Source organism: Strongylocentrotus purpuratus, unplaced genomic scaffold (genome assembly GCF_000002235.5).
Source record: "Strongylocentrotus purpuratus isolate Spur 01 unplaced genomic scaffold, Spur_5.0 spur5_scaffold_10, whole genome shotgun sequence".
NCBI classification, from domain to species: Eukaryota; Metazoa; Echinodermata; class Echinoidea; order Camarodonta; family Strongylocentrotidae; genus Strongylocentrotus; species Strongylocentrotus purpuratus.
This window is the reverse complement of record NW_022145595.1, coordinates 22,568,542-22,592,948: the sequence shown is the minus strand read 5'-3', so window position 1 is coordinate 22,592,948 and position 24,407 is coordinate 22,568,542. Positions and strand designations below refer to the sequence as shown.

At 36.7% G+C, this 24,407-nt stretch overlaps 1 protein-coding gene across 1 annotated transcript; it reads right to left on the bottom strand.

The window, feature by feature from the left end:
• Positions 1-24,407, bottom strand: LOC575831 (long-chain-fatty-acid--CoA ligase 6). The gene is made up of 20 exons (XM_030979795.1): positions 24,173-24,407; positions 19,714-19,829; positions 19,041-19,158; positions 18,160-18,227; positions 17,689-17,790; positions 16,614-16,713; positions 15,381-15,553; positions 14,765-14,797; positions 13,599-13,724; positions 11,701-11,775; positions 10,625-10,759; positions 9,704-9,789; positions 8,389-8,440; positions 7,365-7,460; positions 4,934-5,095; positions 4,481-4,597; positions 3,046-3,189; positions 2,303-2,404; positions 1,411-1,482; positions 1-759 (listed from the first exon to the last, which is right to left on the bottom strand). Exons 2-20 carry the CDS (start codon positions 19,804-19,806, stop codon positions 625-627), a joined length of 1,989 nt encoding a protein of 662 aa, XP_030835655.1. The 5' UTR covers positions 19,807-19,829; positions 24,173-24,407; the 3' UTR covers positions 1-624.

Here is a 24,407-nt window from a genome sequence, read left to right as displayed (position 1 = left end):
AATTTAGAGAATAATATATACATACAAACATACATATACAGAAAGAAAGAATCACTTTTCACTTGCTAATACCCTGTTAAGTGCACTTTAAGTACTAGGTTTATAAAGTCACTCAAGGCCAATCTGAGCGCTATTCTAAAAGCGGCCATATGTAATAGTCAGAGCAGAAACAGTTATCGTCATTTCTAATTTTACTGAAGAAGAAGAGAAAAAAAAAAATTCTCCCGATACAACATTACTGTTAAAAACTATAAAAAATATTGCATGCTAAAACCATTTAACTTGTTTACCGATTTACCAAAATCCAGTGTTTTCAAGTAGCTTTAATTCGTATTACATAATGTTACATCATTACATAGTAACTTAAAAGTCGCTCGTAACTGAAATTGGTTCAATAAGTGGTAGGTCTTATACGGTTGACAATATCTTAGACATGTTTCGATTAGGAAGTATGAAAATCTTTATAAAATAAAAGGAAAATGTTGGTACACATGTAACAATGAAATAAAACACACGAAAGAATCTATGAAAAAATGCAGCTAAAAAAAAAGATATAATAGAAAAAAACAAAAGATATGATAGAAAGGAACACATAAACGTTGACGTCATCCATAATGAAAGGTTTTATTTCTGTCCGTACATAGCATCGATCTGAATCTTGTAATGGTCCCTCAGCGCTGGACGCTTCGATTTCATGGTAGGGGTGAGAAGCCCATTTTCCAGGGAGAACAATGTCCAGCACAAATACAGTTTCTTTGCCTGAAAAAAAGGCATAACAATAAGTAGGATAACTAAATGTACACGAAAGTGTGGTTATTTGCTAGAGACAACATTTAAGTATAAATTGCATTTACAGAGATAAACAAAATTGTTTACAATATTAAATAAAAAAGAATAGTCTCATTAAAAAAAAATTTAAATGAATCTGCTGATACCAATTTCATTCTGAGGTTTTTTGTTGTTGATACTTTGCTATCCACTATGCATATACTGAATTTCTATCTTCAGCTCGAATCTGAACAAAATATAACCCATACGGGCACTGTTCTGCTTCCAACGTAAATACAAGTTTAACAGTGATTTCTGAGACTAATTTATTTGCTAACTCTTTAATTTCGTCGAGAATACTTTTCATTTTCTCTTTTCTAAAACTGGGCTCTCTTGCATAAAAATTGCGCTTAAACGCACCGAAAAATAACATTTTAAAAAACGCCGCTAAATTTTCAACAACAAAAAAAAATTAAAAAATCAGGATTTCGTATTTGGGACTTGCGTTTAAAAATTTCATGTGCATTTCACCGCTTACGCAAGAGGCACCACAACATATTAGTAGGGTACCAAAAACATTTTAAGATGAAAATTGTATAGTCTCAAAAAATGGAGATGTTATGTCACTAGCCCTATACTCACTTGTTCAAATGAGTTGAGTCCAGCTTCCTTTCCGATTTTCACACAGTCGTTGAGGATCATCTGGTTGACTTCCTAGAATTTCCAAGAAAAAAACGAAAAGAGTTTAGTATAAAAAAATAAGTCATCTGTTTTTTTTTAATTCCATAGTTGTCTTGCATTTAATGTTAAACTGACTGCAATATAAGTGGACTAGATTATAGACTATGCTATATAAAAAAAATCTGTTCACTTGTATGCGCTGGTGTTACACAATACAAAACATAATCAAGGAATTTATCAAAAAAGTGGGAGGACCAATCCTTCTGGAAAATAATTATGAATTTGGAAATGACCCATCCGGTATTAAAGCATGTTGCCAAGCCTTAGCTCAAATATCCTATGTTGGTGTGATCCTAGTTCGCGCATGACCTCAATTCGCGCGCATTCCATATCTCAGAAAATTTGTAAGGTTTCGAAAATCTTATACCACCAATGGAAATAAGGAACATTGAAATTCCTAGTGATGACCTTTTCTCAAGAACTGGGTGCGAAATTATGAAAATATTGATAAAAGATTGGCAAATTTATTGTGCAGTCTTTTGCGTCCGTTCCGAAAAAAAATACGAACTTTTCGACAAGGGTCTGGAAATCTTTATTTGAGAAAAGAAGACGTCACAATTGTAAGAAGTGGTGCCGACCGATTATATAATATTTTGCCTAGCAATTCTTGACATGTTCTTACTTTTAGCTATAAATCACCTGTTAACTCTCGAGCGCGAATTGTTTCTTTTTTTGCCGCGGTTTGCAGCGGTTTACGGCGACATATCTGGAGGGCCTTTAGTAGACATCTACGTCCAACCAACTTATATCACTTCGTTGAAGAGCATATCGTGGTTTTCATTTTTGCTTTTACCTGTTTTTTGCAGAGTTGTTCAAAGTTTGATCCGAGTCCCTTCGACTTTCCTACTTTAACCAGCACTTCCTCATCCGGCACGATGATGGCGACACAGAAACTCTGAAATAAAGTTTGAAATCGGGGTAAGAGCTAAGAAGTAACAAACATAACAAGCCTCCATAAATTGTTTACTTGTAGGATTTGAGCAGGGAAATTTATATTATTATAGCACCTAAATCAACCTACAAGTAAATAGATAAACAGAATTGAGGAACCACTAAGGTGCTAAATCTTTGTTAAAGTTTACATCCTTCTAGCCTATCATTTAAGTTCTCGGTGTTGGCGTATTTTCCTTTTCCGCTTCCAATTTTACATATGGAAGTTTGTTTGTTCTTTGCGTTGAAGTGATTGTGTTTTCTTCTTTGCATAAGAATAAATTATTTTCACGTGTCGCGTGTGTCTGAAAATTATCTTTCCACTATGACCTAGTAATATCCGTGGACTTAGACTTGTACCAAAAATGAGTATGTTGGTAGACTGTTTCTATCTTCTCTGTGTTGAGAAACTCTTTATAACCCCCCTCCCCCCCCCCCCCCCGCTCGCCAAACTCACGGTTTTCCTTTTGCTTGGTTCCTCTGTATTTAGATCTGTTGTCATTATTTGCTTCTCATGATAATTATTCTCCGTAAAAGCAATAAAGGCACTAACCCTATTTTTTCGGGGGAGGGGGGGGGGGTAATAACGTTTGAACTATGACCTACCTGTAAGCTATCTCCGTGGACATAGACCTGTGCCACAAATTCACTTCTTTGGTAGATTGTTTCTACCTTCTCTGGAGCGACGTACTCTCCTTGCTGTAGCTTGAAGATATTCTTCTTCCTGTCGATGATCTTTAGCGTACCGTTCTGAACAAATGAAATTGAAGATAATTGATATCAAAATACCTTCAAGTTATTTGTTTTCTCGCAAAGCCCAATTTTTGGTTGCTAGATATACATTACTCTTCATACGCGGTTGCAAAGATTTTTATGTCTCTCTCTTTCTCCTCACCTTTCTTTCTCTCCCCCATCTGTTCCTCCCTCCCTCACTCTCTCTCTCTTTCTATCTATATATCACTCCCTTCTATCTGTCTCGCCCTCTCTCTCTCTCTCTCTCTCTCTTCCCCCCTCTCTCTCTCTCTCTCTATCTCCCCTTCCCCAACTCCCTCTTAATCGCTCTTTTTCCCTCCCCCTCTTTATATCTCCCTCGATATTTTCCCCACACTCTCACTGTCTCTTCACTCCCTCCCCTTTTTCTACACTCTTCCCCTCGCTTTTCCCTCTATATGAGGCAAGCAAATAGGGCGAAGAGACTTAGAAATACTGTACGTGACATATTTCATCTCCTCTGATACTCTTTGCAATATTACTGATTCTATTGTGGTTGATGTCTTTTTCTCAACTGGTTTTATGTTTCCATTTTTGATTTGCAAACGCAATGGATTCCCTCGTGTGTTTGTGGGCTGTCAAAGAAATTAGAACTCGATATGTTTTAATTTTGCTTTGTCATAGAGTATCAGCTCTTGATCGGTTTCGAATGCATTCTATAATTGAAAAAGGGGTCCAGTTTGTCAGGGTAAAAAAAAAATGCATTTTAAACCAAGCTTCCATCACGATTATATGTATGACATGTCATGTAAAATGTTGAAGAAACATTAAAAAATTACAAAAATGGGTGATGTTTTTTTTCTGTTTCTCATCTATAATGAAGACATTTTAATGATAACAATAAAATTCATCATAATGATTATAATAACAGTAATAATAATATTAATATTGATGATAATAATAATAGCACTTATAATAATAGTTATAATAGTAATGCTAATGATAATAATAATAAAAATAATAATGATGAAAATAATAATAATAAAAATAATATTTTTTTTTAAATAATGATTAATAGACCTATATGCCTTGTTTATGCATGGTAGCCTACGATGATTACCCTGGTGTTCGCGAGCTACCATGATAACGTGCAAAACCATTCAAGCATTTTCTTTCTACCGCGGAGTGCCCATTTATGGAAAAGTGGCAATTGTACATTGATGTCTTGTCAAACGACATAATAAGTGCCGAATCTGGACTCGAACCGCGAACCATGTGATTTACAGTCCGGTGACGAATCCACGAGACCACGACACCTCTTCCTACTTACCGGCATCCATTTTCCGATGTCCCCAGAGTGCATCCAACCGTCTTCATCAAATGTCTCCCGCGTCTTTTCCTCATCTTTCAGGTACCCGGTGAAGATGTTGTTACCGCGGCTACAAACCTATGCAACAGCAAACAAAGAATCAAGGAAAGCAAAAGATAAAAAGTTATATCCCTTCAGATGAGTAATGTCTAAACATTTAAGAGATACAAATCTATATACCAGAGCACAGACTAAATCAAGGGAAGAAAGAAAGAAAGAAAGAAAGAATAGTAGGATAAGAAAGAAAGAAAAACAATAAAAGAAAGAAGAAACAAAGAAACAAAACAAAAGAAAGAAAAGAAAGAAAAGAAAGATAAGAAAGAAACAAATGAACAAAGAAATATATCAATAAATAAAATTAACCCTCTAGATACGAATTTCCCTTCAATGATATATTTGGGGGAACCTCTTTACCTCTCCCTGTCCGTTCTTGGCGAAGTAGTTCATATCTGGGACATCCACCAGTTTCATCTCGACACCGGGCATGAGAGAACCCACATTACCGGGGGACATGTCCGCAGGAATACCGCACGTTATTACCGCTGTGGTCTCCGTTTGTCCGTAGCCTTCCAGAAGCTGTAACATATTACAAAAGAGAAAAGTAAAAGTAAATATTTGGTGACAGAATAGGAAGTTTGTAATTCTAGAACCAAATAGGGTAAATAGTAGCTTGTAAATGGTTATTTAGTATGTATTTTGTTATTCTAGAACAACATAACACAACAGAAAAAAGGTATCTTTTTGCATGTAGACATTTAGTTATTCTAGAACATTATACACAACAGGATATAATAGTCCGTGAATGGTAATTCCATAGGTATTTTAGAACATTATTATACAACAGAAAACAATAGTCTGTACTTAGTAATTAGAATGAGATTACACAACTCTTTACAGTATTCAGTGGATTTCCCTTTTACGCGGTACTTATTCTAAGACTTTCAAAGCTCTCTTCTAAACAATAAAGTGTATTTGAATAAATGTCCTTTCTGTTTTGTCTCCCATATAACTTAAACATTGCCATTGTATATGCAAAAACAAATATATATTCTCTACAAAATATAAAGAAGAACCGTGATCTTTATATTCTTTCAAAAATATGCTGAGCTGTTTTTATGATGTTGAGCGGGTTCTGTGTATAAAGAACAATAAGTTTTTTTTTTTTTTCACTAGATAAATTGACACATGTACTACTGTAAACAGGTTTGCTTTTACCGCTTTGTCATAATATTTGTTCCAAAACATTGAGTTGTTTTCGTTTCTGGATGATTAAATAAATATAGTCTTTCATTGCAAGAAAAAAAACTCTCCTCATTACGATTAATTGACCCATTTCGCAATAGCTTCATTTCCTAATTTTCAAAGTACATGATCGATCTGACAGTAGCACCAACAAATCTATTTGGTCTAAATACAAAGGTTTATATTACTCTGAAAGAAGCCAAGCCAGACAAAATGTCCGGATAAGATTTCTTCGGAGGAGTAACCAAGTAGGAGACTTCATGCCGTTCCCTGCTTTCTGCTGCTCTCGCCTTACTATATTGCTGACAGGAGGGGCTTTTAAATTTACATCGATCCCATTGAATTAGGCAAAAGGTGAAACAACTGTTGACAAAACGCGAGAGATTTGTTACCCTCATTTCCGCTCGGGGGAGAACGATTCGTCGCCAAGGGATGCCCCATCAGCTTTGTTAATGAAATCACTAATCGTTTCATTTCAAAGATTGTTATCATTCACAATGATATCATCGTCCGTTAATGTAATAAATAGCGATTTGTAAATGAAATGGAAAAGCTTGGTGAACGGTGCGAATTCCCAGTACTCCAAATTAAATGCACTCTCCGTTGTATCGAAATATATCAATTGCACACAATTAGATCCGCAAAAGCTGGAATTTGATTGAGGGTACCCAGTGGTGACTGTAATCTTGAAAGAGAGGAGCCCACCCTTTTTTGTTTCTTGAGGGAAAGCGATAAAGAGAGGAAGAGAGCAGGAGAAATGAAGAGAAGGGAATATATATAGGCCTATATGTATATATATATATAGAGAGAGAGAGAGAGAGAGAGAGAGAGAGAGAGAGCGAGAGAGGGTGGGGAGATAGGGGAGAGTCAGAGAGTCAAAGAGAGGGGAGTGTGTGTGTGTGTGTGTGTGTGTGTGTGAGAGAGAGAGAGAGAGAGAGAGAGAGAGAGGAAAGAGGGGGTAGAGAGAGAAGGAAAGAGGGGGTAGAGAGAGAAGGAAAGAGAGGGTAGAGAGAGAGAGAGAGAGAGAATATAGGGAGATAAAGGAAGAGAGAGAAATGGAGGGAGAAAGAGAGAGAGAGAGAGAGGGAGGGATGGAGAGGGAGAGAGGGAGAGAGAGAGAAAGAGGAAAAGAGAGAGGGAGGGAAAGGGGGAGAGTGGAGAAAGGGGAGCCTCATTTATCGTATTTTTGTCCAATAACCGAATTTCAGTATCAATTTAGTATTCGTTACAGCTTTTTCAAGCAGTTTGACGTGATTCGTCCCTACTACCCATGAGAGGATGGTGGAGGAAGGGTCGAAGCATTAATTCATTTATAAACTTGACCCTTCCCCATCCCCCTTTCCTCTCTCCTCTTCTTCGTTTCGAGGAGGTGTCGTGGTTTAGTGGTTCATTCACGCGACTCTCAATCCAATGGCTGAGGGTTCGAAATCAAACTCGGCACTAACGTCTTCTGGCATGACACTCCAATCCAATCCAATCCGCGAATTGTAGAGCGCCATTATCTATAGTAGCCCAATCAAAAGCGCTAATCACAAAACTCCCCCCCCCCCCCCGGTGTAAATAGGTACCTGGCAATTTAAACAAAAAGGAAGACTTGACTTACCGTTACACCCAGAACACATCGGAAGAAGTTTTTGGTTTCCTCTGTTGTAGGCGCTGAACCGGTCGTCATGAAGCGAATGTTTCCGCCCATAATTTCCTGGAAATTTAAAGAACAAGTAAGTGCTATGAATACAGTTATTTAAACAATGAGAATTCATACTCGACGTAGGCCTTTATATTCACCTACTGCTACTGGGACAAACTGTGTATCCATAAACCTAATTGTTTGTTCATATTGCAAAGTTTCAGTTACATGTCTCTAAAGTATTAAAGCTGGAGTTGATCTTCAAACTGCCAGATAAATGTGCAGTAACACATGATGCTGTTGCATTTTTCTTTTTTTTATTTCCTGGTAGGGCCAGGTTTGCTTTTAGATCTAAGTGCTCTATTTTGTCATGCAAATCCCTATTTCTCCCATGTAAGTATACCATTTTTTTTATATTATCACATTGTATGCTCCACACATTTGTTACCTTACATGTGTCACATTTGTTTTGTTACCTCGGTGTTTTAATAGTGACCACACCATTACATCATCTGACCAGCAGTGAATCAACTTGATTTGCCTATTTGGGAATACAGGGACTGCTGGTGTCAGTGCCCCGCTGTCAACAATAATCTGTCGATACCTGAAGATGTTTCACAAAGATCCTTAGTTAAACTTTACTCTAAGTTGGATTTATGGAGAGCCATTTGTAGCCTTAAAATAAAGTATATTCAAAAGCGAAAATTGAAGTATTTTAGACTTTAAACATGAAATCTCCTTGATAATAGAAAATATGAATGATTTGAATCAACATTCTATGCCTTTTAAAATAACTTTAACAAAATAGTTTCATAGATGCTAATGGCTTTCCATAAATGTTAAGTCCAACTTAGGATCTTTCTGAAACACCAACCCCCCCCCCCCCCCCAGAACTTGCTCTTGTTCGCAATTGAACAATATATACAAAAACAATGACCTGTACCACAATGGTATTATACAAAGGCAGATGATAAAGAAAATAGTAAACAATATAACTTACTCTGAGTGGTTTGAAGATTTTATCCCACTTTGTATCTGTGCGTGTATTGCCCCTAGAGCGATTTAACGAGAAAGCGTCATGTTGTTACGTTTCTTGATGAAATTTTATATCACTGATTAACAATTAATTCAGTTATATGTTGCTCAATCAATCATATATGTTACTGAAATCATGAGTTATTTAATAAAGAAAAAACGCTTTAGGTTCTAGAATACAGCAAAAGGAATAAAGTTTCTATTTGAGCTCAAGCCGTATACAAAATAGTTAAGAGGAATCAAAGTGTTTCGGTGTTAGAAAAAAAACAATGCCATACGATGCATTTGAAAATGATCTTTTCGATATCGATTGACGTGTAATGTGTACGTTTTATTGTTTAAGCGTATTTTACCGCCGGTGCAAACAGGAAATGGTTTGCAGTTGACAATTGTGATCCACCCCATATAACACGTACGAAGTTTGAAATATAACGAACTTTCCTTTACTTTAGCTACTTTACTTTTCTTTTTACGTAGGTTACATTTAATGACGTCAGGTGGAAATTGATTAAAATTCCGTACAGTATTATCTGGAATGATTTATTCACGATTTCGATATGTGATTTATATAAATACGCTGCTGCCCATACGGTTGGAATATTTGATTGCTCACCTCTTTCATGAAATGACTGTGACAGTATGGTTTATTCTTGATAGATAAAGTTTCTTATAAAATATAAAATCTTCTAAAGAACGTTATAGACCAATCTCTATGACTATTTAAACATAAACTTTATCAATGAAGAATATATATCCTCACAATCGCTACATGAAAAGAGGTATGTAGGACAATAATTATTCCAACTTTATGGGCAACGTTGTAAATATCATATCCGACTAATTCACGTCTGTTAAATGACAACAAACATAAAATAAACAAACATATGCACAACACAATATTTTCTCTGCGAAACACAAAAGGGACCGGCTATCGTTGAATTCTTTTAAGAAGATGCTTAACGTTGTAATGAAGTTGAGCGGGTTCTTTCTATCAAACGCAATACATTCGTCGTATTACTTGATAAATGGAGACATTTGCAACTGATGTAACAATGTTTAATTTACCAATATGTCACAACAAATCTATTGTTTTGTTCTTGCTCAAGAATGATTGAATACAAAAATTTCTTTGGAAAAAAGAAAAGAATTATTCAGACTTTAGCAACGGTATAAGTCTCATATCCGACTGATTCACGTCTGTTAAATTACAACACACACAAAAATAAACAAAGAAGAAAAAATAATAATAAAATGAACAACATCTAAATAAAACTACTCACTTCATCAGCAGTGCAAGTTTTTTCTTCCTGGCTAGGTTGAAGACGGCGAATTTTAGCTTGCCTTTCTCTTTCACGCCCTGGAGAAACTGCTCGAAAAATCGGAAAAATATACAAATTCAGATTAGGATACCCCTTTTAAAGGTCATATAAAGTGGTGGTATACCTCCTAAAAACGTTTCGTCACGTTCAAGTTCAGTATTTATTTAATTCCATAATAAAAAAACAGTAACATCAAAATATCACGTTTACATAATTATAATTAACATAGTACAATATCGACAGTAAAAAATAAAAAATAAAAAAAACGTCGAATTTTTATTTTATTTTAGATGAAAAGGTTTTCTCACCTCAAGTGAAATATTAAAACCAAGTAGAGGTAAAAATGATTTAAATACCCTCCTGGGACGTAAATGCTAACAAAAGAGAGATTGGAAATATATTTAGAGTTGAAAACAATAAAAAAACAAAATATTTTCTGTGCTTCATTTCATCTGTTTTTTAAACTAGTCTTATGGGGGCGTTGCAAGAAAGTTGCGATTGATTGCAAGATGCAGAGTTCGCAACTGATATTTGCAATCGATTGGAACTCAACTTTTCTTGCCACGCCCCACTAGTCTCCTAAATTTTCTAGGATTTGGTTCGGATTAAAATTCTAACAATTAAATTAAGCTGACTAAATCTACCCTTTATACTCCCCCTCTTACTCTCTCTCAACCTCTCTCTTTCTTACTGATGGGGTATTGCAAGAGAGTTGAGGTGCGATAGCAAATTTGCAATAATTCGCAAGACTTACACTTGATTTGGGGATTTTCGATTGATTGCAACTTTCTTGCAACGCCCCATTGGACTATTTTATTTTGATTACGGTAAACACCTATAAACGAAAACAAAAAAACAACTCAAGCAAAGAAGCACACACACCTTGTCGTAGATTCTGTTCATGACCCTCGGTACGACAGGCATGATGGTTGGTTTGAGAGCTGCAATGTCATCGGTGAGGAGCTTAATATCACCCGAAGAGAAGCCGATACGACCACCGTGTGCTAGGACTAGTGCCTGCAAGAGAAAGGGCAACCAAATGAAGAGGCTGATTTCCGGGGTGGGGGCAAACGGGCACGCGCCCTACCCCGGACGCATCCAATCTCATAAATTTACAATCAAGATTTTAAAAAATGTCCCACTCATAGTGCACCGACCCCAAAAGCGTCTCCAAAAATGATTTGATATTTTTTCATGAGATGTTAAGACTTGTTACCCCCCCCCCCCCCCGTCATAACACCCGGGAATCATGGATACGTCATTGCAATATTAGTGTAAAAAATACAGTATCGTTGTTAGGATAACGAATTAACAACTTCTGGATACATTTCTTTCATTTACGTAATTACTTCAAAGACCATGCAACCTTTTCGTTCCTGAACTTTGAAAAAAGGCTGTATACTATTTTAAAAACTTTAATCCCACACCTCCACAGATTTGCTATTCCACACGTTTATTTATCCACATGTTCATTACTCCTGGAACTCGAACATGTAAAATGAAATAACATAGGTTTCATTATTCCGAAACAACATTTGGGATTAACAAGCCTCCGAATTAATGAACAGTGGGTTTAAAGGTATAGACCATTGTGTGAAAGAAACGTTGTGGAATTGTTCAGAAAAGGTTGATCATCTAGCAAATAAGTATTGGTGTGTACTGCAATGTTCTGGAATCACTAGAAATTTGGCCCAGCCTTGGTAAAGTTACAAGCACTGTACACAGAAAGATGTATATGGGACTACGCGATATCTATCCAGTCCGGATAGATTTACCAAATATATCAATTAGAAGGCGGTTTCCCGTCAAAATTTGTATCATCACGTATTAGTCAAAACAATTCTTTCACGTGACTGGTAATAAGAGCTCCCATTTCATTTTTTTAAAGGGGGCGTTTCCAAAACTGGTCTATACCTTTAACATTCGGAAGTTCAAAAACATGAATATTCGGAACATACCTGGGCAAATCGTTCATAGATGTGCGCCAACGGTAGATAGGAAAAGTGAGTCTCGTTGCTGATAGGTGCTTTATCCTGTGAAGTGATAAAAGACGAGAACGTTTATTTGTTTTTTCTCTTAATATCATCTAAGAAAGGTTTTCAAACAATTATAAATGAGCGGTATGTTGAACAAATGCAGAATACCCCGCAACACAAGTAACCCTAACCTAAGCGTTGACCCTACAGCGGAATACAACGCAGTGTGCCAGATACAAATGGCAGATTAAAGGTATAAGAGGTGAAAGTGTGAGAGGTTGAAAACAGAGAGGTGTTTCACAAATATCTTAAGTTGAACTTATCTCTAAGTTGGACTTTAAAATTCATGAAAAGGCGTTAGCATCTTTGAAAATATTTTGTAAAAGTTTGTTTTAAAGGCATAACATGTTGATTCAAATCATTCATATTTTCTATTATCATGGGAGATGTCATGTTCTTGGTGTGGAATTTATGAAAAGTCTAAAATACTTAAATATTACATTATAAGGCTACAAATGGCTGTCCATAATATATTTCAGTCCAACTTAGAGTTAAGTTCAACTAACAATGTTTTTGAAACACCCCCTGAAGTATAACTGTCAGAAGGCAAATATCAGAATTGAAAGTGTCAGAGGTAAAAAATGACAGAGGTAAATTTGTAAGAGGTAACAAATATCACGGGGAAACATCTCTGAGATAACAAAATGCCATAGGACAAATGCCAAAGCTAAACATTACAGAGCTAAAAATGTCAGAGGTAAATAATTATGTGAGAAATAAAAATGTCAGGCGCAAAATATCACAATTAAAAATGTCAAAGACAAAAATATCATAGGTGAAATCTTCGGGACAGTAGATATGTAATACATGTAAGAAAAGTTACTCAACTTAAATCACCATTTAAAAGAAGAGAAGCGGCCTTTAAACAGAAAATCTAGGTTTGGATCCAGTTTAGATATTAAGATACATCAATTTTAAACGCTGTCACTCTTTAGCCCTTTTTAAATGGTAATTACTAATAGGTTCGGTACAGTTTTTGATAATTGGCCGTTTCTTTACCAGAGTAAGGTGAAAGCAACCTTTACCTCCCGAACCTCATCTTCCTCCGTTTCTACTTCAAATTCGTTCTCAACAGTTGCCTAGTAACTAGCTTTACCATTGGTTAGGTTAAAGTGTGTCAATCACCGAAATGTATTGTGCTCTCAATGTAAGGGGTTTCATGTTGATATACTGTAGTCAAACTATGTGCTTCAAATATTTCTTCTTGAAACAGATATCGCAGTTCTGTAGTGAACTGTAAAACGCCTTGCTGAATAGACTTAACGAACGCGTACGCACATACCGGCATAGAATAGGGGGCGCACTAATCCAAATTCTGACTTGGGCACCCTGCTATAGCCCCATACGCAGGGTTTTATGCTTTATATACATTATTTTCTTTATACTCCTTATCCAAATAGTTACAGTGCCAAGTAAATGTTTTGGGGTTGATGTTATACATTCTAACTATAAACAAATACTTTTTTTGTTTCAGTTCATAGCTAGATACTGTATTTAAAGGCGCCTGAGAAGGAGGAGAGTCACACCCTATACAAGTTACTTGCTACACTTCTCGCAAAGAGTAGGGTGTAGACCCGGGGGGGGGGGCGTTTCACAAAACTTGTCATCAGTGACAAATGACAGTTTTTTGTTATAAGCTACTGAAATCCTTGCTTCTGATTGGTTATCAGCAGATTTGTCACTGATTTTTGTCATTTGTCATTGAAAAAAGGCTTTGTGAAACGCCCCCCCCCCCGGTGTTTTGTGTGCCTGCATACACAACAGGTAATCTACATCTTCGTGATAGCCCTGTGAAGATTAACAGTAGAAGAAGGCCTTACATTTATGAGTGCCATAAAGGCACTTAGGTTGCTGACCATGTTGTTGTGTGTAAGCATGGCTCCCTTGGGGTTCCCGGTGGTCCCGCTAGTGTAACAAACCGTACATAGGTCGGATCTCTTGGGAAGCTGAAAGGAAGGCAAGAACAAAATAAAATGTTGTTACGTGTGCGCGTGTGTGTAATGTAGTTTTTACAGACGTGTATCAATAAGGTATGATTTTGTACGTCTGGGGACCGACATTTTAACGTCACCATCCGAAAGACGTGACTCAGTTTCGAACTGGGTTCGCCTGAGCTAGTTTGTAGGCAAAGACAGAGAGCTGACCAAGTGAACGTGCCGCTAGACCAACTCACATCTCCCTAATTTCTGTTAGGGACCAAAGGTGTATTTTTATGTGAAAAGTGGCATATCCACAATGGGATGAACTGGTATATGCCTATCCATTCACTGAAAAAAGGGACGCGGCAATACTGTCCTTTGGCAAGACATTAATCTACATTTGTCACACTCAACCCAGGTGAGGTAAATGGGTACCTGGTAGGATTATTTCTTGAAATGCACTGTGCGCTAAAGTTAGGGTAATGATTTCTAAAGCTCTTTGGAAGCGCATAGAGATGTTATTTCATAACATAATTATTATGCGCTATACAAGAACTGCATATTATTATTATTATTTTATCAATGTTAAACTTGATTGTGATTACTGTCATAGATATAGTGGATCTAATCTTGAGCTTATTGAGAAAATCTAACGAAGTATGAAATACTAGAAGAAAGATATAACAGAAATTGATAAGTGATCAGAATTAAACTGATAGAATGTAACATTTTGTCAGCTTTCTTTGTCAGTCATGTTCATAGTGACATGTACTAGCCCCCCCCCCCCCCCGAATCTGGCTGGATTGTAGAATTTACATTCTGAGGGGGGGGGGGAGGGGTGAATTTAAAACAAGAAAATCGTCATCATATCTCATAATACTGCCCCCCCCCCCCTCCAAGTTGCATTATCTTCTTAATGTTTGTTTGCAATGAATAAAAGTAGATATATGCTCCAACTATACATCTAAAACCATCTATAACTTGCATCTAAGTGCATAAAAGTTCAAGTATTTCACATAATATTACTTTTGTCATATATATTATCTTGTATATTTCATCCGACTTACCAGGTCTGGCTGTTTGTTGTTCAATCCATTCTCCTGAATAAGCAATAATAAAATTAACAAAATTAATATCAATAATGTTATTTTACAACAAATACAACAAATTCACTGATCTTACCAGTATTGGTCGGTGTAATGTAATGTTATAATGTTAAAGTCAGTAGAAGAAAGACCTGAGATTTACGTCATTCAATTTTTTTTTTTTAAGATTACCATGACAATAATAATAATAATAAGTTGATGAAAATTGCCGTCTCATTTACTTCGTTGTTAGAATTCTTACTTCTATCTAGGTTAGAATAATTTAATAGCCTTTACACTGTTTTGTCAGCAAAAGACAGGAAGAAACTTAAAACTGTCCAGAATCGAGCCGCTAGATTGATCTCCGGCCTTGGATCTCAGACTTATACTTCTCCAACTGATTACCTTTATTTTGTAAAGCGCTTTTGTACTTTTTTGTTCTTAGCACTTTTAGATGATCGATATTATTATTATTGTAACATAACATACATAATACCAAATTAATTTCGTAAACAAATTTTTGAACCACCTTTAACTCTTAATAGATGTCTATCAAAATAAAAGTACAAGTACATCGTCGCGGAAGCTGGTTCTTTACCTCGACTTCTCGATACTGAAGGAGTTTGACATCCAACTCCTCCGTTGTTTTCCTCAATTCATCTGTGATTGGGCTCATCAAGACGATTCTTTTCAAACCAGGCATCTGATCGGCTTTCTTGAGGAGAAGGCTCGCCCGTGCCTCTGTGTCACACACGACTGTAGAAATTTCAGCTGTTTTGGGGGCGACGTGACGTAATAATTAGACAAAATTCAGTATGTAAGGATGCTTTTGAAGGCCCACTGCACTACTACTACTTATAGCTACTTGCGCCCTCTATATAACAAACCATGCACAATTGGTAACTATTGGTCCATCATGATGCTCTTTTCCTTATGTTAATTGAGAGCTGATTTGATGAGATAACCACCTGTCCAGTGACCTCTCTGTGTGGTCTAATCCCTCCTAGCCAAACTAGTACTGACGGTCTTTAAAGGGAAACAGTCATGCGGAGAAGACATTACTTTCTGTGTGGCGGGTTTCATGCTGGTATACACCCATCAAGATTCCACCTTCAAAGGTTGACTTCTTTGAACAGGCGACGAGTTTCAATACAAGGGACATTTAGATTTGCACGTCGACATAGTAGACTGCTACGTGTAACTTCCAGGCACTGTGACGTCCTTCTAAGGCCCTTTCGATGCCTTAAAAGGACGTCACACGTAGCAGTCCACTATGTCGACGTGCAAATCTAAAAGTCCCTGCTCTCTAGACAAAGGTAAATGAGACTAATGACTTTGTCCTAAGGGTTTCGGATTTCATGCGGGTTCTGCAATATTCAAAATGTCGCCTTCAACTTATTTAAAAAGATAATACATCTGTTAAGAGCCAGAATGTTAAAGTCAAAGCATATGAGTTAACGCCCTCCTGGCTCCAAACAGGAGGTATTGCAATTTGAAATACCCTCTACACGAAGATAAAGGAGGCTTATGAGTAAAATGTCTTCTATATCGATATACAATTTGCTTGGGTTTTGGTTGCGTTTAATGAAGTTATCATGGTATAATGGTTCATTCACGAGTCTTGTCTCTCAATCTAAGGGTTGTGGGTTCGAATCAACTTAAGGCAGTTTTCAAAAGTCATGTCCAGCAGTACCCATCGAAAAATGCGAAAATTACAATGACATAATACGTAATCAAAAACGCAAGTTCTCTGGGATGTACAAGAGGATATACGAATTGCCATTTGAGTTGATTTCTCGAAAGTCTTTGCGATCGTGTTTATTACACATACCTTGGTTGATGATGTACTTGCAAGCATCTGGTCCGAGCGTGTCGTAGAGAGGGATGAGGACGAACGAGAATCGATTGCACGCCTGCTCGGTAATACTCCACTGCAAGGGGAATTTAAAACATCGTGAATTATGTCTTTTGAGATAAGATGATGATGCATCTCCAATTTTAAATTATATTTCTTTATCTATTTACTACTGATATCGTGTATTAGAGAGATTTCGGATCTAAAGTTTTATAAAATTCAAGTAGAGCTCCCCTCTCATTTTCACAAACTCTCTCTCTCTCTCTTTCTCTCTCTCTCTCTCTCCCTCTAAAAAAACACAGCATTGTGGATTGTCCCCGGTTGCGGTGAGGAATAATGCATCAAAATGATTAAAAACAAACTTGCTTGGATGGATAATAATTAAATTAACCATGCAGGTTTCCAACAACTCACCCGGTGTGGGGTGAAATGAACTCCCCACGTATCCACCACTTTCAAATGTCTGAGTTATGATATCAAAGGTAATCTTCTTTTTGTTAATAAGTTAAACAATCCATCGTTTCATAACGTGTAATTAGTTGAGTCTCCATAGACTAATGTAATATAATAATTCCAGAAGCGGTTGGCAAAAACAATAAAAGTTGGCTTAACATTCAAAGCCTCATAGTAGTCAGTGTCCAACTGTCCATGTGTATTGCATTATCATTCGCTGACACCATATTTTATTGAATAACCAATTAATATGTCTGTTTGTACAAAGGGCTCTGAAGCAGCCAACCCGTCGTCTCACTAGAAATTACGTCAACTTACATATATATTTCGAGGGTATTAAAGGACATTTTATTATGATGAGAGTGGTAGGTTCCGGGGACAGTGCAAAACAAAAAGACCTGTCGGCTGTAAAAGTGAAGTCCACCCTTGGAAATTAACAACACCCTTTTTAGGGTTAACACTAAAACGGTGCCAATTTCCCCATGAGAACCCACTACCATGAGCGTTTAATACACCAACTGATTTATTTATTTATAGTAACGCTGCCAGGATTCAGAGATGTGGATGTGGATGGTGGGGGGGGGGGGGGCATTCTTACCCCAATTCTGTTCTGCGAATATAGTCCAATCATAGTCTGCTGTCCAGGCTCCACCCCGTCAGAAATGAGACCAGATCCTAAGTTCCCGGCTCTTTGGTAGATCTGTAGGAAAGCAAAGATATTGTACAGATATGGGTTTTGGGGCTCAACTCACTGCTCCAGTGTCAATTTTCTACGACGATCACAATACCACAATATCACAATTTATTCCTTGGTAGTTTACTTTACCATATCCTTTAACATTATACTCTTACAAAAGGGTACGTGGTAAAAACCAGTAAAATGATTAATGGTTAAATATGATTGACCAGTTTAATGAGTATCTTTCTCTTCACCTTTTTTGATTTTGTAAGCGATGTGATACTTTTTGTTGTAGCTCTCCTAAATAATCAATACTATTATAATTGTTATTGTTATTATTGTCATTTTCATTTTCATTGTTATTATTATTAGGAATGTCGTTTTACTCACATGATCGTATGTAACCCATCTGTATCTTCCCTTGGGCTCGGGCCTCCATCCATAACAATCTCCGTTATCTGTCAAAAACACGAATATATCAACAGTTTTTTATCATTATTGCAAACAAGCTGGCAAAATAATTATGCATACTTTTTAACCAAATGTTTTTCTCGACAACCTGCAAGCTGACTCGATGCTCGCCCGGCATAGCATCAATAAATGTATCAAGACTGGATTCAAAGTATTGTAGTTCATTCCGTTTTTTATTTAATGTTCTGTGTGTGTACTGTGTATTGAAGACTTATCTTAGAAAATTGGAGGAACAATCAAATCGTGCGGATCATGTCCATTACAAATCTTGTAAGCTGGACTAGAACTAAGACAATTCCACATTTCCATATGAGAAAAATCACTTTGCAACCCTAAAACCTCGTTCAGAAATGACGCGGCAAAAAACGAGACCCTTTTTTGTGTATAATACGCTTTACATTTTTGCACTATACCACAGAGGGGCGTTTCACAAAGCCTTTTTTCAGTGACAAATCACAAAAATCAGTGAAAAATCTGCTGATAACCAATCAGAAGCAAGGATTTCAGTAGCTTATAACACAAATTGTCATTTGTCACTGATGACAAGTTTTGTGAAACGCCCCCCCCCCCCCCCCCCCAGAACTAACTAAATACGCACAGGACCTTTTTCGCGCGCAGTTGCCATTCATAAACAGACCGCGGTGGATTTTTTTGCGGCGGCTTGCTGCGGTTTACCGCGTCATAGCTGAACAAGCCTTAACTCTAACATTATATATTTCTATGTCATTGACGGCATAAAGCCCGGTGCAACTGTCGCCGGAGCAAAACATGTCTGGACACCTCTAACCCCTGATACTTACTGGACAGTCTCATGCCTCTCTTGAAGACATCATTGAGGGTTTCCACGCCGTTGAAGAAATCGAGTTCTTGACCAAGCTTAGCTGTGATGGGGTTGACTCGGACATATTCAGTTGTACCCTGATAATTATGAAGAAGAAAAAACACATAGTAATGAACATTCATATACTGGCCTTGGTAAAAGGGGAGCAAGGAGAGAAGTGCCCAAATAAATGTGAAACAAAAAGAAGGAGAGAGACAGAGAGATCGAGAGACAGAGGGAGGGATGGGTAGGAAGACTGGGGGTGAGTGGAAAGCAACATAAAAAGAAGATGGTACTACCGCCTTCCATCTTCTTATATCCTCCTTCTAACTGATGGACTTCTAAACGAATTAATTTAGTACGTCTGATGCGACCCCCCCCCCCCCCCTGTTTGAATGTTTCATGAAATTATGCGAAACTTCAACATTCCATTACTTTTTTTTCTTCATCCGATTTAAAGACTGTCACTGTTTTGTTTGTTAAATCTTTCTCTATTTATTCAATTCAAATTGGAAATGGGTCTGGCCTGCCATGTAAGGCCATAATTCCCACGGTCTATATTTAAATAAAGCATATTATTTGCTTTTAATACCAATACACGAGTGCCCTCTCCATTTATGGGCATACGTTATGCAACCGATGATCAATCCTACCTGTTTCTCGACGGACTGTTTCATCGGATCAATCCGGGGAACTCCCAACCGCTTCAAATGTTCTCTGTGTTCTTTAAATGCCAGTGCCGTCATCTTGAAGCCTCACCTTCTTACCGCTGCAAGATAAAGAGGAGAACATTTTTTTGTATAATCATGACAATCTAGTTCTTACTTTCTATTTTCTCTTCGCTCTTCTCTTCCTCCCCCCCCCCCTCTCTCTCTCTCTCCCTCCCCTCTCTCTCTCTCTCTCTCTCTCTCCCTCCCCCTCTCTGTATCCTTCCTCCCTTACCCTCTCTATCTCATCATCCGTTTCTGTCTACAAGTATCTCTCTTTCCCTCTTTCTCTCTTTGAATGGTACTTGGTAGTTCAGACTTTTTTGTTAATATTAACAGTTAAAACATAACACTCATGTGAATTAGGGAAGCAGTGAGGAACGTATTCTGCTCGCCATTCTTATATAATCAATCGGCCTATTTCGAATCTCCTATATATATCAAACACTGTTAATGCGCCTTGAGCATTTGACTGTCAAGTGGATTTGGCGCCTTATGAATGTTATGTATTATTATTATTATTATTAATGTATTCTGTATGGAGTCTGCACTTTGTCGTTCATAATATTCATGTATTGGTTGAAGAGATAGGTGGAATTTGAGTTGGTTTAGCAATATATTTCCTGGTATCACGCGCAGCGACACAGACAATCGTCTCATACGTCATACCGCATACATTGCATACCCAAATGGAAAATATGAACATATTCACCCTATCATATATTCACCCTTCCTACAATGTGTAAATGAATCTATGAAAAGCACAAAGGAAAAAGGGGCCATCACCTCAAAAAGGGGAGGAGCACAATTCCGGACTTGTGTACGTTAAGGCCACCACTGATCAGCATAGTTATCACTTCGTGAGAAAAATAATAATCGTAGTCGAAATAAAGGGGGAAAGTTCAAACCTTTGCATTCGACTGTGGACTAATCATTGCACATGGTTGCACACAATTGTTTGATATGAATAATCGGTTTCGAGCTCTAAATGCAAGCATCCAAGCAGAACCATACAACAGGTAGATATAAATAGACCATTTTCGGAATGTAAACGAATTCATGCACAAACATTTAAGTGTATCGATACGGATTAGTTCATTCACCTGTTACGAATAAATGAACATGTTTCTCAGTTGTCAGAATTCAAATTGCATATATTAGTTGTTGATGGGTAGGACAAACATTAAGGCTTGCCCAACCTAACAACACGTATAACACTTAAGCATAAATTTGGTAACATTACGAAAATGTATAGAAAATTGTATAGAAATTGATATTCTCATAAATCAGGTATGTGAGGGTGTTTGTGATAGGATTACTGCTTTGAATTATTACCTTTTAAGCACTTTTATCCAGCAAGACATCATAATATATGTAACACGCTGTCAAAAAAAATGCTTTTAGTAGAATCTCGGAAAGGGGCGTTTTTAAATTCTCGAGCATTCAACCTCCAAGAAAACTAGAGCTGAATCTTTCTCATAGTTACGTCTCCTTAAAGGCAACCTGTTGCATATGATGTTTTCTTCTACATGACAATCACTATACATGTGCCTTTTTATGATGGCAAGGACAACCTACCACCAGACAAAATAATTGAAACATAATTCTAGAAATAATTTTATGTAATTTAACTCATTCAATCTTATTTTTTCTTTGCCATTTCGCAAGCGCTTTGTAATTTTTGTATTAACCGCCCCTAAACTTCCGATATACAAAGAATACAAACATAAAATAAAGAATACAAAATATAAGCATTTATGTATTTCAACCAATGTATATAGCTATTTATGTAAAGTTAAATTTATGTGAATTAAGATGCGTATCCAATTTAATTAATCAGAACATGTAATCACTAGGTATCATGTCTTAGATTTATATTATGTAACAATAATTCATGTTTTATATGCCTTACGAGTTACGAAATCCTGTAATAGAGCAATGGAACTACAAATTATTCTAATAATTACCATTATCTTTCCTTAAATTACCAAACACATATAAAGACCGCTTAAGGGAGACAAGAAAGTAGTCCGTATAGGCAAGTGGTCTACATGTATATTGTGTACATGTTTCCTTATCCTAAAATGTTCCGAAGGGAAACGAAAATGTAGTCTTTATAGACAGGGGGTCGCTAAAGCAGGTTTGACCGTAAATACAAAAGTATCTTAATGATGCCAATGTCCACCAGAGCACACATACAAAAACCACTGATCTTAGGTGAATAATTTCTGAAGTATACCTGTTGTTAATGTTATGGTCACGGAACAACAACGAAGTACTTCTAATGGCCTATATTAAGTAAATACCGCTAGGCCTAGGATGAACTTCATCCTGTCATTACAAGGAAAGATCTACGGCCTATTAAGTTGTTAATACTTTTAAGAGTAAATACAGCTTCCGCAATGTAGATTACCCATTTGCGAATACAATCTTACGTTTTTTCCCATTATTTGTTTGTCATTCCAGTTAGTGAATCGTGGTTATTTAAACTATCTTTATTTGGCTTGCGAGTTTATGAGATGTGATGAGCTGATAACTCAAATGGTCGTTGCCAGGTTTTTAATCCGTCAAAATTTGACAATATTATCGTGTTTGCATCTTTCAACGTGCTTCAACATTGTTCAAGAAGCAAACTCTTTGAACGTAAGAACTACTTTACATTACCGCTTTCCTAGGTACTGTAAATACTGTAGTCTTGTATTGATACCAATACCAACAATACCACCACTATATGCCTACGATCAATTAATTTCAATACGACATATTCTCCAGCGACTACCCTCCGTGGTCCTTTTCAGTAGAATTCTTAACTTCAATTTTGAAACCAACAAGTCTAGTAAACTTAACCCTAGATAACGCCTAAAACCAACCTAAAACCCAACCTATTTCTTCAATGAAATAATCTATAGAGCAAAATGGAGAAAATGTCGGATCATCGCCTTCTATACCACATACCACATCATTAGCTGTTGGAAGTAGTCACACAGATACAAGCCCTGTATAATTTCTCCTCTTTTGTCCGCAGAAGGACGAGATACAGTGGTCAATAATCTCTAGCTAAAGACCGGTGGCCATTGTTCGGAGGCTTCAAATATAGGGATAGACTCTCAATAGTCTGGAATCCTTGACCCGTAATGGTGGTGTGCCACAAGGTTTTACTATAGCACCTCTATTGTCTACAATAAGGGCTCCTTTTGTGACGTCACGTAACCTCAAACTTCCATCTACATTCCATTGTAAGGGTAATACTACGTTCCAATTAAACTGCTCTATTACATGTACACGCACCAAAATGAATGAACAATCATTATAATGCACTTCAAGTTAGTTAACCGTGTTTGATTACTTAATATTCTAAACAATGCATTAGTTTGTATAGATAACAGGTACGTTTGTGGCTGTAATGCTGTTTTTTTTTGTTTTTTTTTTAGGGGGGGGGGGAGGTTCAGCCCATAAACTTCATTTAAATAATGATCACTTATTTTCTCTGTGAATTATTTATTTTTTTATAAACTGTTTACGGTTCTCCATTTGATTGGCTTTAGACGATGCAACTTGTTACCCCTTATTTTTTACTTAAGTATTCAAAGAACATAAAATATGATATTTTATTCTCTAGGAAACACGAGGTTGACTTATAATGTCCTATCAGTACGACCAGGGCTGTGTACAATCTTTATTTTCGGTTTTACTCGTTCAAATTTTTGTTCACAATCCTGCTTTTAATATATTGATATTTGGAATTATATATTTTTTTTTTATACAATAGCTCTTCTAGATGATAATGACGAAACGTTTGATTATGAATGACAAATATGTGTATGTGTGTGAATTATATGCATGTTAATATATGTAGACAGTGTGTATATTATATATATATATATATAATACATATGCATGTAATATACACGTAGACACTCTAGCGGATAGAGCCTGCGCTGTACTTGCATGAATCGCAATTCCATAACCATATATAATCAAACGAAGTATAATATTCAAATCTACTCTAAAATCACTAAATGTCCCTCAAAACATCTCTCGTTTTGGATCAAAATAAGAAATGCTTTACCCGGCTGAAGCACCCATCATCACAAAGATCAAGATCAAATATGCAGAGTCACACAGTGTCCACGAATCTATTCATGTAGTGCGTGTGAAATACAAATATCACTTTAGTCCAAGGTCCTAAAGGAATCTGAGAAATATTATTGTATAATATCTCACTTCTCGTGAGATATCACAATTATTGTCAACATTCAACAGGTGAACAACAAACATTCCAACGCCCGCCATTTGTTCACCATTCTGTACGTGTATGTTAAGTAAATACCAACAAGTAAAACTCACATGTCACTGGTATATATGCATATTTATCGTAATACTAGTACTTGAAATATTTACTTACCCTCTCTGTGTATCAATAAGAGTCTGTAATACCTTCAGTTGCCAAAGGCTATCACACAGCTGATGTTATAGCGATAATGATAAAAATCGAATGTTATTAACGTCTACAAAATATCCTACTCTCTGTTATAATATCCAAGAGGTTGTATAAGCAATACTTGTGATAACGTGTGGTGTAGGTGGGCGAATTATCTAGTAACGCCCATAATATAACACACCCCTCGTATTGTGTGTGT

Excerpts from the sequence above, each read along its gene's own strand:
- LOC575831 (XM_030979795.1), bottom strand. The coding sequence starts at position 19,806 with ATGACGGCACTGGCATTTAAAGAACACAGAGAACATTTGAAGCGGTTG. Across the intron at positions 19,159-19,713 it reads AACAGTCCGTCGAGAAACAG|GGTACAACTGAATATGTCCG; the intron begins GTAGGATTGATC and ends CATAATTATCAG. Across the intron at positions 14,798-15,380 it reads TTCAGTATCGAGAAGTCGAG|GAGAATGGATTGAACAACAA; the intron begins GTAAAGAACCAG and ends TTGCTTATTCAG.